At 45.3% G+C, this 17,976-nt stretch overlaps 1 protein-coding gene across 2 annotated transcripts in view; it reads right to left on the bottom strand.

Annotated features, from left to right (window-relative positions):
- Positions 1–17,976, bottom strand: part of VPS13D (vacuolar protein sorting 13 homolog D) — a 115,973-nt gene that overhangs the window by 32,193 nt on the left and 65,804 nt on the right. For both annotated transcript variants that reach the window (XM_063317491.1, XM_063317490.1), the window contains 13 exons: positions 17,207–17,330; positions 16,408–16,643; positions 14,431–14,539; positions 13,998–14,161; positions 13,446–13,554; positions 9,415–9,594; positions 8,556–8,663; positions 8,292–8,441; positions 6,571–6,720; positions 4,780–4,876; positions 4,246–4,394; positions 2,487–2,621; positions 1,414–1,581 (listed from right to left, as the gene is read on the bottom strand). In XM_063317491.1, the coding sequence (XP_063173561.1) occupies positions 1,414–1,581; positions 2,487–2,621; positions 4,246–4,394; positions 4,780–4,876; positions 6,571–6,720; positions 8,292–8,441; positions 8,556–8,663; positions 9,415–9,594; positions 13,446–13,554; positions 13,998–14,161; positions 14,431–14,539; positions 16,408–16,643; positions 17,207–17,330 (1,879 nt within the window). The remainder of the gene's footprint in view (positions 1–1,413; positions 1,582–2,486; positions 2,622–4,245; positions 4,395–4,779; positions 4,877–6,570; positions 6,721–8,291; positions 8,442–8,555; positions 8,664–9,414; positions 9,595–13,445; positions 13,555–13,997; positions 14,162–14,430; positions 14,540–16,407; positions 16,644–17,206; positions 17,331–17,976) is intronic.

The following is a 17,976-nucleotide window of genomic DNA, read 5'->3' as shown; positions in this document are numbered from 1 at the left end:
AGAAGAAGGGCTGTTGGGGTGAAACAGACACGTGGCAGGGACTTTACCAAGAAGGCATCAATATGTTGGTTATGTGTTGGCTGATTTTATTTGAACCCCCCAGTGTGCTGCTTTGTTATAACTTTGGTGGTGGCTTTCTTGGAATTGACTAGTTTTATTTGTTTGAGAAATGCCCAGAATGTTTACATTGAACATGTTGCAGAAATATAAGGTTGCTTAAGATGATCCAATCTAGTTGGAAATGATGGATATAAAAAAATGCTTGTTGCAGAAGGAATTTAGAGAAAGGCCTTTTTTGTCCAAAAGTGGATTTCTTTGACTAGGAAGGAAAAAGAATCTCCCAGGATTTGTCGAATACTGAGATTTGTTACTTATGTTAGAATGCTGTGTTTTAGCTGAAGCCAATCATTATTTCTTTATTTATAGAAAATAAATTTTAAAAACCTGCTCTACAGCTGGCAAAACTCCCAGAGCAGCTTACAGTTAAGTTTAAAAACAACAACAACAAAACAGTTTAAAGGCTAAGAAGTCTCAACACAAGGGGGGAGTGGAGGAGAGGCGTAAACGCAGGCCCCAAATGTTGATATTACCAAGCTTTTAGAGCCGTCTCCTCCAACCTGGTGCTCTTCAGAAGTGTTGGGAATTCTGAAGCTGCGAGGGAATCTGGGGAGCTGCAGGTGTCTGCAAAGTCACCTTGCAGCCTGATATTCCTAATCACCATTCATAACACAAACCACGATTTGAGCTGCCAGGCCTACTGCAAAAAAGCCAAAGCTGCTTTCCTGCTTTCGTTTCCCTTTGTTTCATGCCGAGCTGCCTCAAATTCAGCGCACCCACAAAAATGGTTAGAACGGTGGTTTCCGATTTAGGTACCCCCATGCTTCACACATTGCTAAGCCAAGATTTAACTATGCTTGACCACACTACACGTTAAGTTATGATTTTGCAAGCCATAATACTTTGCTTCTCGCAACACGCTAGGATGACAACAAATGTCTTTGGTCTCAGTGCAACGTGCAAATCTAACTCAAACTCTAGCAACCCTTCCCAGGTCCTGAAGTGAACTGGGTTCTAAGCACCAAGAGGACGTGAGGATTGTCAGAATCATAATGCATCTTTGGAGAAGGTGCTGGCTGATTCAAAATATTAGCTGAGAGGCCCAGCCAGCACTTCGGGCTTCCCTGATCAGTCTCCAACTGGCAGAGACCAGCAGCTGCTCTCCAGAGTTTCAGGCCAGTTTTTAATAGCCTAACCTGGAAATGCCTGAGATTGGACCGAACTGGGGATATGTCTGCAAACCAAGTTCTTCTGCTAAGCTAGCTTTCTGCCTCCCGTGAATAACTATGCTAGGTGCTTCCTTGGGTCAGATGCTAGGATACTTAGACTTGAGTCCCCACCCACCTGGCTGCCTACCTTTGCAGCAGAGTTCGACACACCATGGGCCACATTTCGGATGAGGCCGCCGACGTTGCCGTATTTTATCAGCCCAGTGACTCCTTCGGAAACGTCATTTAGGAGTCCCATGGGGTTGCCGAGGAAGTCCACAGAGCTCAGGATCCTTGCCGCTTGGCCGAGCAGCTCCTGGAAAGCACAGCGTGGCCATCACAACATGGATCTCACAGCACAGCCAGCAAATTTAGGATGGGCTGCTCCGTCAAAACAAGAATAAAGGAACAGAGACTTTTCCCCTGATGGAGCAGAGAGCTCCATCACTGTCATATTGTTCAGTGAAATAACTCAGAGAGATTATTATACAGGTAGTCCTCGATTTACGACCACAATTGGGACTGGAATTTCCATTGTAAGTCGTGGTCGTACGACCAGACTCAACTTTATGACCATTTTAATGGTGGTCATTAAGTGAATCACAGGTTGTTAAGCAAATCACCACGGTCGTTAAGTGAATCCAGCCCAAAAGAGTCGTAAAACTTGATTACGTGACCGCAGGACACTGCAACCAGTTGTAAATGTGAGCTGGTTACTAAGCACTTGAAATGCGATCGCGTGACTGCAGGAGGGCAGTGCAACCTTTGCAACACGCAGAAGTGCTTTACAGGCTGTAAAGCACCCATTCTGAAGCTGTCATAACTTCTGATCGTCGCTGAACAAATGGTCATAAGTTGAGGACTAGCTATATGAGTTAATATATCGTCTCATCTCTGAGTCTGCAACATATATAAAACTCTGCGATTAAAACTCCTGCCAAATATTATTAGTCTTAAAACAGGGATGTGAGGCCAATATTACTACATACACAAAGAGACACTTTTTAAATTAAGTGCTTTTAAATTAAGCCACGCTCCTGGCTCTGCCCACTTTTGAGTGGTTCGTCTTCCCCATCGCCCCCAAGGGCCACGTTTGGCCCTTGACAGCTGCCACCTCTATCCCAAAAAGTGCTCTCTCTACAGAACTGCAAAGAAAAGCACAGCTGAAAAACCTGGGAGCTTTGCACCTTTGGGACGTCCAGAAGAATCAGTGCTACTCACTTCCTGAAAATGTTTCAGAACATCGTTGACGATGAAGTCCTTTGTCTCGTATGGGTGAACTCTGGTGTAGGGATCCAAGTCTATCACTGCATCTTCAAAACGTACAAGAGGAAACCCCAGGGTGCTCTTCAATGCCTAAACCAGAATATCCAGGAAGAATATATTCCTTGCTACATCTTTAATTCTGTGAAAAGGGCGCTTAAAAAAAAGCTCAGTTGAGAATCTGCTTGGGCTGTTTGTGATCTGCAAATGGAGAGTTACTTTTCTTAGATTCCTGTCCAAAAATGAACTCAATCCCAGGGAAACACTCTCCCCTTTCTGCTGTATGATTTATTAAAAGAGAAGAAATTGTGAAAATCTCATCTCCTTTTCCTCAGCACTGGTCTCTCCCACTCCCTACCACCTCCTGCATCCATGGGTACTTTGCCAGTGCCGCCACACACACCTGACTGGGATACCGTTTCTCCACCAAGAAAACGTGGCGTCTGTTCCACCTTCAGGACAACCCAGGTCAGGGTGGGTTGTGCTCCCACTGCCTCTGCCCGGAAGGGGTTGGGGTGGCATTGCAGGAATCTTACAGCACACTTTGGTCTGTGGGATTATTATTGTTACCTGGAGTCTGCAAATAGAACTGTTGCTTTCCAGAGAGCCTGGATTTTTGGAAGCTAGCAAAGGCTTCCTCAACCATGCACAACTATAAAAATGCCCTGGAGGTATTCTAAACGCCACTATCCGGGTGATGGGGAGGGAGCGAAAGGGAGTTCCATGGCATGGCCTGCTAGGTGGCAGGAGCCTGTGGGAAATGCATGATGTTCACTGGTTTCACTGGTTGGCAGGCCCACCATAGAAAGAGCATCTTAGAGGCCGGAAGAACAGTGGAACCTCTGCTACATTGAAATGCACAGCAAAATATCAAATGCTGACAAAGAGGGAAAACATTTGCTTGCAAAGATTTCAAACTTAGAACCTGGTAGGATTTTACACAGAATGGTCCACTGAGCTGAAAAACTGCAGAGCGGCCAGGCACTGAGGCCAACTGGACTCAACTAAGACTGGAGGTAGGCTGAATTGAGTTCAGGTTTTGTGCTAAATCATTGTGTAGTTTGCTCAATTTGTTCTGAGCAACATATGAACCTAACCACTGTGACCTGTAAACCACAGTTTGTGACTCTAGTCTACTGAGCAGTGCTAGCCAATTGTGGCTTATTTAACAGGTCATGGCTAGGCAAATAACAGCTTGGTGTGATGTGTGGTAGGTAAAGGTAAAGGTTTTCCTTGACATTAAGTCCAGACGTGTCTGACTCTAGGGGGCGGTGCTCATCTCCGTTTCAAAGCCGAAGAGCCGGCGTTGTCCGCAGACCCGTCCGTGGTCATGTGGCCGGCATGACTGCACGGAACGCCGTTACCTTCCCGCCGAAGCGGTACCTATGAATCTACTCACATTTGCATGTTTTTGAACTGCTAGGTTGGCAGGAGCTGGGACTAGCAACGGGAGCTCGCCCCGTCACGTGGATTCGAACCGCCGACCTTCCGATCGGCAAGCTCGGCAGCTCAGCGGTTTAACCCGCAGCGCCACCGCGTCCCTCGTGATGTGTGGTACCAAACTCCAAATTTCAACACTGAATTTGAAACTTTTGTTTTTGAACAGAAGGAGATTTTGATTGTGGATCTGACACTTTGCTATGGTCCTGATATAAAATTATTCATAAGAGCTTATTAAGCAGGGCGTGACTTATTTAAGGCATCCACAAAATCTTACCTTAAGATCCAAGGGAAGCTTGCTAGAAGTAAAGACACTCAGCTTTATTTGTGGCACGCTAATTTTGAGGTTTTCAAAATAGTATCTCTTTCTGGCAACGTCTTGATTGACAGGCTTTTCGTGGAGGTTTTCATCATAATTTTCAACCTCTGTTGCCAACAAGATAGGAAGAAAAACATAAGCATCATTAACAATAAATGCTGGAATATCTGTTTCAACCTCACCATCATTACAGATGGAAAAGAAACTAGTAGGATCCGATCTGAGAGGTAACTTGCAGTCCCTGCTCCGTAAGGCCTTCTTTTAAAAACAATTTTTTGGCTCCATGTTCAGGGATGTCTGAGCTTTGCACTCTGGTGTGTCCCTGCTGAGGGCCTCATTCAGCACCAGGCATATTGTACAGATTGGACAGAACTTTTAATAGAATTCACTGAGAAAACACGGGAACCGATTTTGGGTGGGCGAGCTGTATTCTGCCAAACAGGGGGAACATTTGCAGGATCCACAGAACTTGCAGCCAACGGGACAACGTACCTGCTTCTGACTGGTTGTAGCCAAAGAAGCTGAGAAGTTTAAGGAGCAGCTTCTCCTCAATTTGGACCGTGAATCTGCTTGCTGTGATCATCAGGTGCTGGAACAAAAGAGGGCTATTCGAGCACATACAAAGCATTTGGAAAAGGAGACAAGGAGATGACTTTGAAAGGTCACCATCAAACGCCCTTGCTAAGAGAGTGTGACGTGAGAGAACCTCCCAGCCTGGAATTCAAGTGCTCTGAATTTCAGCCTCTTGGAGCTCCTGTTCGGTGGTCTTAGGAGGAATCGTAGCACAAGGGCTGGTTTCCAGATAGAATCAGAACTAATTCCATGGGGCTGACAGAAAACTAAAACACAAGACTGAGGCTTGCTAAGAGACAACCATCAACCAAGTCACTTTTCTGCCCTCTTGGCTTTAGGAAGCAGATGCAACATCATTTGAGATTTGGCAAAGATGTGATCAGAGAACAGCCTTCCTCATCCCAGCCTCTTCCAGACCTGTCTTGGACTGGAATTCCTAGCAACGATGGGCAGCAAGGCTGGCACCCGCTCCCCTTTGGAGTGCTCTCTTCCAACAGAATGGCCTTCGACAGCTGGAATTCTCTGTATGAGATGTAGAAGGTGCCTGGTCTGGGAAGGCTGCTGGAGGAGATTTAACACAGTTGCAACCAGGCAACTGTGCATCTAAAAACAAGCCCAATGTTTTTAGATGCAATGTAGAGCAAACAAGGGCCAGAATAGAAATCTCCGTTGCTTAATAAGCCTGAGGAATGTTCTTCAGACTGTTTTAGTTCAGTTCCTAGAAGGGCAGACCTGGCAAAAGAGTCCTGGCAGACTTCTGGCAAAATACACAAAACAACTAGTTAAGCAGTTTGCCCATAAGCTTTTGTGCAGATCGTAGCCCAATACATCAGCTGCTGCTGTTGCTACTCACAGCAGCTGCTGGCAAGGGGGGGGCAGATGGAGGAAAGGGGGAGATGAAAAAAGGAGATGAGAGGCAGAATTACCTACCAAGAGCAATTTTCCTCAACTCTCACCAGTAAGTTGTTTCACCAGGCAGTTTATCCGTTATGGTTGATATAAGGAGTGTAACTTAAGAACTGGTGTAACATTTGCAATTGATCCCTCCAGCCTTTCCTTGCTGAGGTCACATCTATCAGGTGGCCAAGTCTGAACGCTGGAGTATTTTGCATGATTATGGAACTTCTCTAGGACCCTTCTCAGTAGGACAACGAGAAGTAAAAAGTGCTGCGAACCAATCAAATAAAAGGGCACAGCCCAGGCTGCTCGCCATCAGCAAACGTGGGAGAAGTACTCAGAGCAGGTATCAGGCCTTGTTTTGCAACCGTGCAGTGTGTGTTACTGTGCTGTGGAAGACTGGACTTGCCTGATCTGCTCTAACGCGCTTCATGCCAGAGATGGTACCGTTTGAATATAAGCTTTGGGAACAGTGTGTCTCAGCCTCGGCAACTTTCAGATGTGTGGCCTTCAACTCCCAGAATTCATCAGCTGCTGAGGATAAGGTGCTGCTGCTGCTGTTGCGGGGGGGGGGGGGCAGATGGAGGAAAGGGGGAGATGGAGGGATGGCTGGCTGGGAATTCTGGGAGTTGAAGGCCACACATCTGAAAGTTGCTGAGGTTGAGAAACACAGTTTTAGACGCTCTACTCCCTGTCTCCTATTTTAATGCCCACCACCTGCGTTTGCTATCAGAAGGAGTGATGTGCCAGGAGAGAGGCAGAGCTTACATTCCTTTCTGGCTCTGCAGCCAGAGCCTTTGCGGGGTGGATTACCTTGTATATGTCACTTAAAGGACTTTTGCTGGGAAATTTCATAGCATTCAACTGCATTGCCGGGCCGGTTTCAGCAATTTCGTTTTCACCCATCTTGGGGGTCAGGAAGAGCACGAATGGCTGAGTGGTGCGGAGGAGCTGGTTGTCTACCTAGCAAAAAGCAGGAGAGGGGGACAGATGTTAGGACGCCTCCAAGCTCTAGGCCAAAAACAGTGCTCTGACCAAAACAGGAGCGTCTTCCAGATGCCAGACTCAATTAGTCAATCAGCAGACAAGCAAACCGAGGAAGCTTGACAAGGCATAGGAAAAGTCCTGCAAACGCCGTTCAACGTCTCCCCGCTATGTGCAAATCAACTCACGGAATGCTAACGGGAATCCAGGAAGCTGGGGAAGACTGCACAGGAATGACCATCAGCAGCTTTCAGGGGCTTAATTACATGGTTCTCGTCTCATTCCTAATTTCAGACAAGCTGGTGTGCCTTATAAATACCATACTCCAGGAACATCAGTCATGCTGGAAAGAGCTGACCATGAAAAAAAACCCTGGTTCACCAAAGACATCAAAACCCTGGTTCACATGATGTAGCTTTGTGCTTTATGGACAGCTGTTATTTTCTCTACTTGTTCTGGAAAACTCCCTGATTCGGGGAGATGCTTACGGTCTTTTGAAATGTGTAACAACACCTTGGAAACTAACAGAAGATCCGCAGATATGGATGCTGCGTGCTTTTATGGCAGCCAAAAAAGACTTAGTATTACCAAGCTGGAAGGACACTCTCTCCCTAGATGTGATTCAATGGTCCGAAATACTCGTTCCCTTTCCTTATCTGAACAAATATTTGGACTATATATATAAATAAGTAAATACGATTCATTTACCATTTTCCTACTATAAATTTAATTAAACTGCATAACATGATACAAGGATTGTTTTTGTTGGCTTTTTCTGTTTTTCTTCTGTCATTTCCTTTTTTGCACATAATCAGTATTTTTTAATCTCACGATGGTTGGTTAGATGTTCATTTGTTAGAGTCTATATCCTTATTTGAAGAGCCTCGTGTAGTGCAGAGCGGTAGGCGGCAGTATTGCAACCGAAAGTCTCCCCACAACCCGAGTTCAGTCCCAGCGGAAGCCGGATTCTCTCTCGGGTAGCCGGCTCAGGTCGACTCAGCCTCCCATCCTTCCGAGGTCGGTCAAATGAGCACCCGGCTTGCTGGGGAAGGTGACGGCTGGGGAGGGCAATGGCAGACCACCCCGCTCTATAGTCTGCCAAGAAAACGTCGCGAAAGCGGCATCCCCCCAAAGGGTCAGACGTGATTCGGTCTGGGGACCTCTCACTCTCATATTTAAGTTCTACAGATTTCACTGGGTACCCTTGCAAGTTTTCTAAGAGTGAAATAATAAACTGAACTGCATCTTTATGTGATGAGGACCATTTCTTACCAAGAATTCCCTGTAGGTATGTAGCATCCTTTCACAAGTCTATTTTATATGTCAGATGCAAGAGAACATGCTTTTCCCTTAAGAAGTCCACATTTTAACATTGGAAGAAAGAATACTCTTTCATAACAAGGCAGGGATCAGATCACTTTCTATATAAAATACATGATGGGGCAGCTATCCTTGAATTGGTTGTAAGGGCACGTGGCCCTTAGCTGGGTAACACAGTGAGGCAAGTCTTACCCCCCTCCCAGTCCTTCAGAACCTGTCTTTTCAGTTACCTGCACGTCTTGTATGCTAAGTTCAAGCACTTGACTGGCTGACAGCTGGGTGAAATGGACATTAATGCCCGTGAAACTTGCAAATATCAATTCTTCAGGCGCTCTGTTGACCAAAGATAAGCCTATCCCACCTTCTAATTTCAGCTGGACCTGTGAAGAGGGAAAAACATGGGCACAAAGTTATCTGTGGAGGAATCAGAACGAACCTGCAGGCCTCCTTGCCAGAGCCATCCCCCCAAAGCGCGCTTAGTTCTGCAGACTCACTTCCAGCTCTTGCTCCGGGCCAGGGCTCTTCAGCTTCCACAGGTCTTGATCCAGCTCCTCCCCTTCGTACGAGACACGATCATCTCTGCGTTGGCTGAAGTCAGTTATCTAATGCAGGAGGCACAGTTAGAGTCCTTTCAGGCTGCAGTCCTATGATAGCCACGGTATTCGTGATGTCTAAATCCACCATACTGGAGCAGAAGTGTGTTGTGCAATATCCAACACACGCTCGGTTTGCAAGATGGGTGTCTGAGAAATCCAGCACGGATTTTTCAGGCAAAATCAGCAAAAATTGGAACGGATGACATCAACGAACACACGTTCCACCACGTCTGTTAGTCCTTCTGGAAGTCCCTCTGCGCTCAGGAATTACAGGCAAACCTGCACATGCAGGGCACATTGCCTGCACAAGTGTGTGTCTTAGGGCAAGCTGTATGCAGCAATAGGGGCTGATTTCTTGCACTTTTAAAAACTGCTTGATGTAGAAAAGACAGACGGACGAGTCAATACACATGAGGCTGACGCCGACTGGCGATCCCAACATTTCTTAGTCCTCCAAAGCGGACAAGCGTGCGCTACCTTTGTTTGAGTTGCAAGGCTGTGCCCACTCTTCGGAGCTGCAGCTGCTACGTACACAGCCCGGGACCTTATTCCTCCTGGGCTTCAAGCTATGGAATTACAAGAGACTTGGGAGGAGTCTCTTCTCTCTCTGGGTCTCGCAAGGTGAGTTTAAAGAAAAAAATGAGGACACACAAGCATTTGGAGGGGGGCATCACTCTGTTTCTCGTTTATTGTTACAGCTGCTTATTATCAGGGTTGGTTTAGATCAAACTGAAAAAACAACAGCAACGACCGTCACCTGCAGAACTCTGGTTGGGCCGTCTGGAATGACCTGCACTGCCAAGGCTCCAGAGCCAGGCCTCATCTTTTGGTGGGTGAATTGCTGCTCTGGTGGGACCGGACTCAACAGTTCAAGCGAAGCGTCAGGCCCAAGAACAACTTCTGCGCCATCGTGAAGCCCGGCCCTGCCTCCTTTGGCCTAGGAGGAAAAGAGAAGATGACAACAGAGAAAAGATAAAGGGGGAAAACACACACACACACACACACACACACACACAGTATGAATAATATTTCCCATTCAGTAGATTGGCACTTCCAAGCTTTTCAAGAAAACATAGGATTGGAAGAGACCAAGCCAGTCACCTAGCCTACCTCTTGCTCAGTGCCAGATCTACACTGCAGAGTGGGAGGACGATACTCCCAGCTCCTGCTTAAATACACTAGCGAAGCTCAACACTTCCTGATGGAGACTCTTCTGCGGACAAGCAACGGTCGCAAATAGAAAGCTTCCTTGCAATTCTGGCCCTCCTTTCTGGAGTGACCATTAAAAACCTATCTATTCAAGCTGCTTCCAGAACATTCCTATCTATGCTATTTTGTTGGCTGTTTGGCCAACTAGCAAAGCCACAAGTCCCTTTATACACTGACTTGGGAGCCAGAATTGCTAGATTCAGTGGGCTTACCTGGGGAGAAACCTGCCTAGGATTGCAAGCTTCGACAGCATCACCCAGGGGAAAGAGAAAATGTGGCTAATACAGACCAAGGTTTTGTAACAAATGAATATAACTGAGAATTGCATGGAAGAAAGACGAAAAGGAGGCAAATGGAGGAACCACATAAGCGAACAGAATCTCCCTAAACGTTCTTAAGTGTGCATCTGTTCTGCAGATTCTTTCCAGATGTATAAATCAGAATAGCTACTCTGGCATTATGAAAACGCACCCTCCCCTCCCCCCACCTTTTCTGTAAAATCAGCTTGGATTTGGAAAAAATCCTTTTTCTTACAAAAAGACAATTCATCATAGTCATTTCAACTTAAGCTCTTCTTTCTTTTTTTCGAAGACTCCCCATTCTGACAAGCAAGAAAGGTAACTCAGGAATCATTTTGAGAAGAGTTTTAGTAACAATGAAAATCTGGAAAATATGAGCAAAATTGACAAAGCTTATGGGCCATAAATCTCTTCTCTAAGAAAAACTTTGGATAGAACAGAGGGCTATCTGGATTGTTAATTTATTGTTGCCATTTAGAGGTTCTATGGAAAGAACCCAGAGGGTGTGAGAAATGCTGCCTTCTATATATTTCATCCATGTGTTGCTCCTGGTGAAGGGACTATAAATCAACTTATATCCCCATACCAAAAAAGGGAAACACTAAAGAATGCTCCAACTATCGAACAGTGGCACTCATTTCACATGCCAGTAAGGTAATGCTCAAGATCCTGCAAGGTAGACTTCAGCAGTTCATGGAGCGAGAATTGCCAGATGTACAAGCTGGGTTTAGAAAAGGCAGAGGAACTAGGGACCAAATTGCCAATATCCGCTGGATATTGGCAAAAGCCAGGGAGTTTCAGAAAAACATCCATTTCTGTTTTATTGACTATTCTAAAGCCTTTGACTGTGTGGACCATAACAAATTGTGGAAAGTCTTAGCGGTATGGGGATACCAAGTCATCTTGTCTGCCTCCTGAAGAATCTGTATAACAACCAAGTAGCAACAGTAAGAACAGACCACGGAACAATGGACTGGTTTAAGATTGGGAAAGGAGTACGGCAGGGCTGTATCCTCTCACCCTACCTATTCAACTTGTACGCAAAACACATCATGAGACATGCTGGGCTTGAGGAATCCAAGGCTGGAGTTAAAATTGCTGGAAGAAACATTAACAATCTCAGATATTCAGATGATACCACTTTGATGGCTGAAAGCGAAGAGGAACTGAGGAGCCTTATGATGAAGGTAAAAGAAGAAAGTGCAAAAGCTGGCTTGCAGCTAAACCTCAAAAAAACCAAGATTATGGCAACCAGCTTGATTGATAACTGGCAAATAGAGGGAGAAAACGTAGAGGCAGTGAAAGACTTTGTATTTCTAGGTGCGAAGATTACTGCAGATGCTGACTGCAGTCAGGAAATCAGAAGACGCTTAATCCTTGGGAGAAGAGCAATGACAAATCTCGATAAAATAGTTGAGCAGAGACATCGCACTGACAACAAAGGCCCGCATAGTTAAAGCAATGGTGCTCCCCGTAGTAACATATGGCTGCGAGAGCTGGACCATAAGGAAGGCTGAGCGAAGGAAGATCGATGCTTTTGAACTGTGGTGTTGGAGGAAAATTCTGAGAGTGCCTTGGACTGCAAGAAGATCCAACCAGTCCATCCTCCAGGAAATAAAGCCAGACTGCTCACTTGAGGGAATGATATTCAAGGCAAAACTGAAATACTTTGGCCACATCATGAGAAGACAGGACACCCTGGAGAAGGTGCTGATGCTAGGAAGAGTGGAAGGCAAAAGGAAGAGGGGCCGACCAAGGGCAAGATGGATGGATGACATTCTAGAGGTGACGGACTCGTCCCTGGGGGAGCTGGGGGTGCTGACGACCGACAGGAGGCTCTGGCGTGGGCTGGTCCATGAAGTCATGAAGAGTCGGAAGCGACTGAACGAATAAACAACAACTTGAATAAAACTGTAAAAATAATACAACAGTGAAAAAAACCCACAAAATAAATGTGGATTGTGAATTATTTAAAAGAGATCTTTGAGATATAAATTCTGAATACTAAATTCACCATGCAGAAACATTTTAATTAGCTCTCTCTGCAAAAACTCCGGGGCTCAGCATGCAAATATTGCGTTTGTATGTCCGTTGCTCTAACAGAGTTGCAGCAGCACAAATACAAAACGTAACAGTTTCATTTAAGGAAATGTATATTTACAGTCTTAAGATGCAAGAGAAAAGCAGATCATTCAGGGTGCTCAGGAGACAAAAAGGTTTCCCGAAATATTACAGGCCAACGTCACGGGATAAACTGAAGCAAAAGATGTCCAGCCCAGGAAGGGAAAAGTGTGTTTCTGTGTATGTGTGTGTGTGTGTGTGTGTGTGTGCGCATGCGCGTGCACATGCCTAGGTTCTTCACAGCCTCTAGAATCATTTACTTCCCTAACTCTTCCCGGGACCACAGGACGGAATGCTGACTGCTTATAGTCTCATGTGTCTTTTTGAGACCTTCTTCCATTTCAAGACCAATGTTAGAAGGAAGATGCCAGACCTACCTACTGACCTTCAACTTCCCTCTGCCCTTATGACTAAACAAACTCCACGCAAACCAAGCACACTTTGTCGAGCCCAGAAGCTGCTTTCCATTGTGCTTCATATAACTATATGAGTGTGGGATAAAAAATTAAGAACTTGTATTCAGTTTGATATTAAGGCTTATATGATTTCATTTTTAATGATTTGACTGGATTTTTTAAAGGTTTGTTTGACCTATAAGATTTGTAAGGCATCTATAAGGTAGAATAATAATTGATTTTTAGGTTTAATAAGGTTAAGATTGTTGTAGTATAATTAATTATAAAAGTAGAGAATTTATATGTTTTTATAATTTAATTTTTGTTGTAGTGGATGGAAATAGTGATAGGAAGGAAATAATCAAATAAATGTTGTTCTTTTTTAGGGGGGAGGGAAATTGATTTAGAGATTTATATATTATTTTTGTTTTTTCTGTAAGGGGAAGGAGCAATTGCATTAGTGATTTGTATATGTGCCAGTGGAAGGATTTATAGAAATAATGTGATCTTGGTTTGAATATGGAAATTGCTGTATATTCTTGTTGTTTAAAGTCGGAAGTCACTTCATGTAATCTCCAAAATTCTTTTTTCTTGCGTTTTGCATTCTTTTTAGGGTTTTTTGGTAGATTTTTGTTTTCTGCAGTTTTTATCTTTTTTTTCAAACTTAATAAAATGCTTATTTAGAAAAGAAAGAAAGAAAATGCTCTCTCCCCCAGATGGCCCTGTCCCCCTCAAACCATCATGGAGAGAAAACCTCGGCCAACCTGCACTGCAAGTCCGTGCATGCCGCACAGTAACTGCCCATCCTGAAAGCTCCACGTCTGGGTGGTGCTACGCCGTCTGTCTGGTTTTCTCAGCATCAGAGGCTCGTATCTAGAACAACAACATTTCAGGGTCTGCATTTCCTCAGGTTCAGATGACTTGCACACCTGCCTTAATTTTACGTGATTTCTGCCCCAACTCCTAAAAAATCCTTTCCGCAAAAGCTACCTTGCAGGACACAACCACCAGCAATCATTGGCTGATGTTCACTGAGATGGAAACATATGAATAAATGTATACTGTAACCCTAGCACTCCCAGCTTCAGCTCTTCAGACCTAGAAACTTGTTAGGATCAAAGTCATCCTGAGCTGGTTAAGAAAACCAGAGGGATTTCAACTTGTTTAAAACTTACGACCTGACTGCATGGTTTTAATTTGTTAGCCCCCCTAAGAAAACATGTGCTGCTGAAGGATGGTATGTGGCAATGTTCTGCCCCAAGGTTTCATTCTAACCGAGCACGTGAGGTGGAGAAGAGGTCCCGCGCTTCTCCCACCTGTTATCCGTAACTGCAGCCAGCCCCGCGATGTCCAGGATCATGGAGGATTCTGTGGAGCGAGGAGGGGAGGGCTTGTTCAGGGGATGGGGGACCGCAGAGCCTTCGTGGCACAGCATGCCAGTCCCCGTCATTCTCCACAACTGAGAGCGTTTCCCCGGCTCCTGCGAGCAAGCGGTGGCAATGAAACCGAGAGGCCGCAAAGAACAACGCACAGTCTGTGAAGCAACAAAACTTCCTCCTTCCCAGAGGTTCACCAAACTAATCCACAGGAACCAGTTTTCTTATCCTCCACCACAAGGGGCAGAGATAAACCACCAATCTGCTTCTCACTGGCCAGATAATCATGCTGGTTCGCAGGGAAAACAGGCAGGGCCCCCAAGATGTTCATAATGAAGCAACATTTCCCAGTAAGCCATGTGAAGTTCCCCACCTTTTTCTTTAAGATGACTCTCTGTGTCTTGGGTGAAACATCCAGGACAAGCTCAGCACAGTCAACGTCCTTGTTTGCAGCAACGGGCCTTCCTGTTTCTTCCTGGACCCTGGAATTTCAAAGAAAATTGAGAAGGAAGGCAAGGAAGAGAATCATAGGAGCCAAGAAGCCTTAACTTTATTGAAATTCTGACTGAGTGGAAAAATTGGGTTGGGCAGTGAATATTTGGATGGAAGAGCCTTAGGACACCCCAGCCTAGCCTGAGAAATTAAAAAAAAAGATCCTAGAAGACGACAATGGCAAACCATTTTGTACTGGTAGCCAAAAAACAACCTGTCTATTCTATTCCAAGAAGTCAAACAACTTGAAAGAGACCAGTACATTGGCTTTGCATGAAGGTCCTTTTTCTATGCCAGATGGTGTCTGAAAGGGGGCAGGGCTTAGAATTCATGTGAGTGTCCTTGCTGTGACAGGAATATCCCCTTCCCCAGTTTCAGAACAAGCCCCCCCCCCCAAAAAAAAAGAACCTAGAGAAGAAAACTTAAGAAAGGTAGGAAACAGGAATAACCATAACCAAACGATATGCAAGTAGCTGCAGATACTGTCAGAGCCCTGAGATGTTCCTCATCCTGTGTGGGCTGGGGGCCCTGCCTCTGCTGCAGGAGGAGGACCTGCGCAACAAGTCCAACGTGCTCCTTCTACGAGAGAGCCAAGGCATCCAAAAGTGGAACATCCAGAGCTGTCTGAGAGCAGGATCTTCTATCAGTGGGACTCCTAGCTCTTGAGGTAAACTATTTTCTGCAACACTCCTTTGTCACAGGAGGTGTAAAAGCTTGTAGTGATTCATAAGGCATGAGAAAGAGAGGGCCATGCAGTAGCCCGACCAATGTAGGAAAAGTTAAGTGTTGACGGTGAATAGGTTGTTTGCAAACTAGACATCTAGTGGCGTGGGCCCCAATTTTCTGTAGGGCAGATATATTCTGTTCTTCACATGCCAGTTTCATGCATGTCTTAATCCACCTGAACAGGCAGGTGATGTCTGTCACCCTGTTAAGACTATTGGAAGGACAGTAAAAGACTGAGGAACTGATCTTTTCTGTTATATCTGAGTAGCCTGATTTCCCAGGCTATCCTGATGGCTCACCTGATATATAGTTTCTGCCATTTCTTCTCTAGTTGGATTTCAGGGTTAGGAAAGAAAGAAGGGTCATTTCCTAGCTGTGGTTGAAAACCGAGTTCACCTGATGCATAAAGGCTGGATCTAGGCACAGTGTCTAGCTGTCCTTGTGGGTGGGAGGTTAATATAATTCATCGACCTATGGACCCATGCAACATCAGATGCATGGGTTCTAAAGCGTATCTCACAGGGTCAGGCCACACATGTTAACAGATCTCCCTCCCCACTCCCCGTGAGATTTCTTCATCCTGTCTTCCAGGTCATATAAGCCAACCAAATGCCAACTTGTTCTGGACAAGACATGAGAACATAAACCAGGAATTGACTAACCTTTAACTACTTAGCTCACTTCCAAGACCTACCCTAGCTTACTCAAGAAACCACAACTCAAAACACATTTTGAATGTTGGTGTTACACGTGAGTACAGGGAGTGGGATTTGCTTCAGAAGCAGCTTAAAAGGACCATCATATTAATTCTCCATTTTAGCCTTCTGCCCCCTTGCTTTCTCTGAGTGGAAGACCAACACACCCCAAAGAGCCTCCTATTTACACAAGCCTATTTACACAGGAAAGCACTGCAAGACCGTTTTTCATAACAACAACAACAGGGAACAAACAAATTCTGCCCTATGAACCCTGAAATCAAACACAGCATCGCACAGTGTATCAATACTGCAATCAGATGTGCACCAGCCAAAGTCAACAGAGCCTTTTTGGAATACAGCAACAGATGAACTGCAGAAATCAGAGAAACAAACATCCAAAGGTATAGGTTCAGTGCTCCAGCTGGGAAGTTTACCCTGAGAAAGTATAAGTGGCAGCAATGTAAATGAAGTTTTCGTAATACAGCTGCTTGCTTTCTTGAAAGTCATTCATGCAGCATGTGATTTCAGAGGAGCCGGCCCCTTTGACTGTCAGTGTGACGTAAGGCGGGAGGGTGGGCTCATCCCAGGCGTAGTCTAAAGAGGTAGCAGGCTTCACTTCAGTTCGGAGACGGGGCTCTGCAACACTGTGTTGCGTAAACACAACTGGGACCTATGATGACAGTAACAAAAAGAGGAAGACCATTCGCATCAGAACTCAATCCATAATGCGATGAAGCTTGACCAGGACCTTATCTAAGGGGAGCTGTTATTTGCAACAATATTGTACCGATGCACTCATTTAAGAGAATCTATATTCCTTCCATTGTACAGGCAAACGTCTTAACACTTCATCTCCCAGAGTGTTCAGCGGTGGTTGTTCCCCCTGGGGAATTCTGGGAGCGCAGGTCCAGGCTGAATGAGCCAGAGCTACAGTAATCTTACCCAGCTTCGGTGCCCTCCTGATGTGTAAGAATTCAACTCCCAGAATTCACAGCAACAGCCACACTGGCTGGGAAATTCTGGGAACCGAGACTCACACATGTGGGGAGATCCCAGATTTCTAGGAAGGCTCCCATCCAGCAACATTTAAAGTCACCCGGCGTACCTCCCGCAAAGCTAGAATTCAAACTGTGGTCTTAGCAATCCATGCTCCAACAAGCATTCTTACTTTGCCCTCTGTATCGCAATTAAAGACTCTCAGTTGCCACTTCCAGAAACGCCAGCGCCTTTTACCTTAGAAAAGTTGTCGATGCGGTATGGAGGTGGAAATTTATCGGTGTCGCTGAACGAAACACAGTATGTTGCTCTCTTCAAGGTGATCTCGACTTGGAGGAAATTGCATTTGCCGAGGGTGTCCCTGCAGAATGTTAAAGGCAAACAAGTCCTGCGCATTTTGCGACCTGGGAAAGTACTCCAGTTCGTCCCATGGTAAATGCTCATTTATAAACTGAGCTTCAGCTTCCCAAGGGTAAGTTTTCAGTGTTTATAAAACAATAATCTAAACAATGGCATTCCTGATTGGGTGAATTCTCAGAACAAGGTGAAATGCCCCAGATTTAGCTCAACAAAAATTAGGTTAAATGTGCAAAATTTAAATTCCTCTCAAGCAAGCTCACCTACAACCGGTGGCAACTCCTAGCCGACTTTGGTTGATCTCAAAAAGACAAAAAAAGGAGCTGGAGACAAAATATTTGGGAGATCACAAGGAAATCTTAGGACTATTGGCAGATAACTATTCCCCCACCAGCTATATGCGGTCACTCTTTTTTTAAAGATTTTTTTGTTCTGCCTTTCCTATTTTTATAAATAACCCAAGGCAGTTACATACCTGATACTCCTTCCTCCTCCTATTTTCCCCACAACAACCACCCTGTGAGGTGGGTTGGGCTGAGAGAGAGGGACTGCCCAAGGTCACCCAGCCGGCTTTCATGCCTAAGGCAGGACTAGAACTCACAGCCGCCTGGTTTCTAGCCTGGTGCCTTAACCACTAGACCAAGCTGGCT

Source organism: Candoia aspera, chromosome 18 (genome assembly GCF_035149785.1).
Source record: "Candoia aspera isolate rCanAsp1 chromosome 18, rCanAsp1.hap2, whole genome shotgun sequence".
NCBI lineage: Eukaryota > Metazoa > Chordata > Lepidosauria > Squamata > Boidae > Candoia > Candoia aspera.
This window is presented reverse-complemented; position numbering and strand designations above follow the sequence as displayed.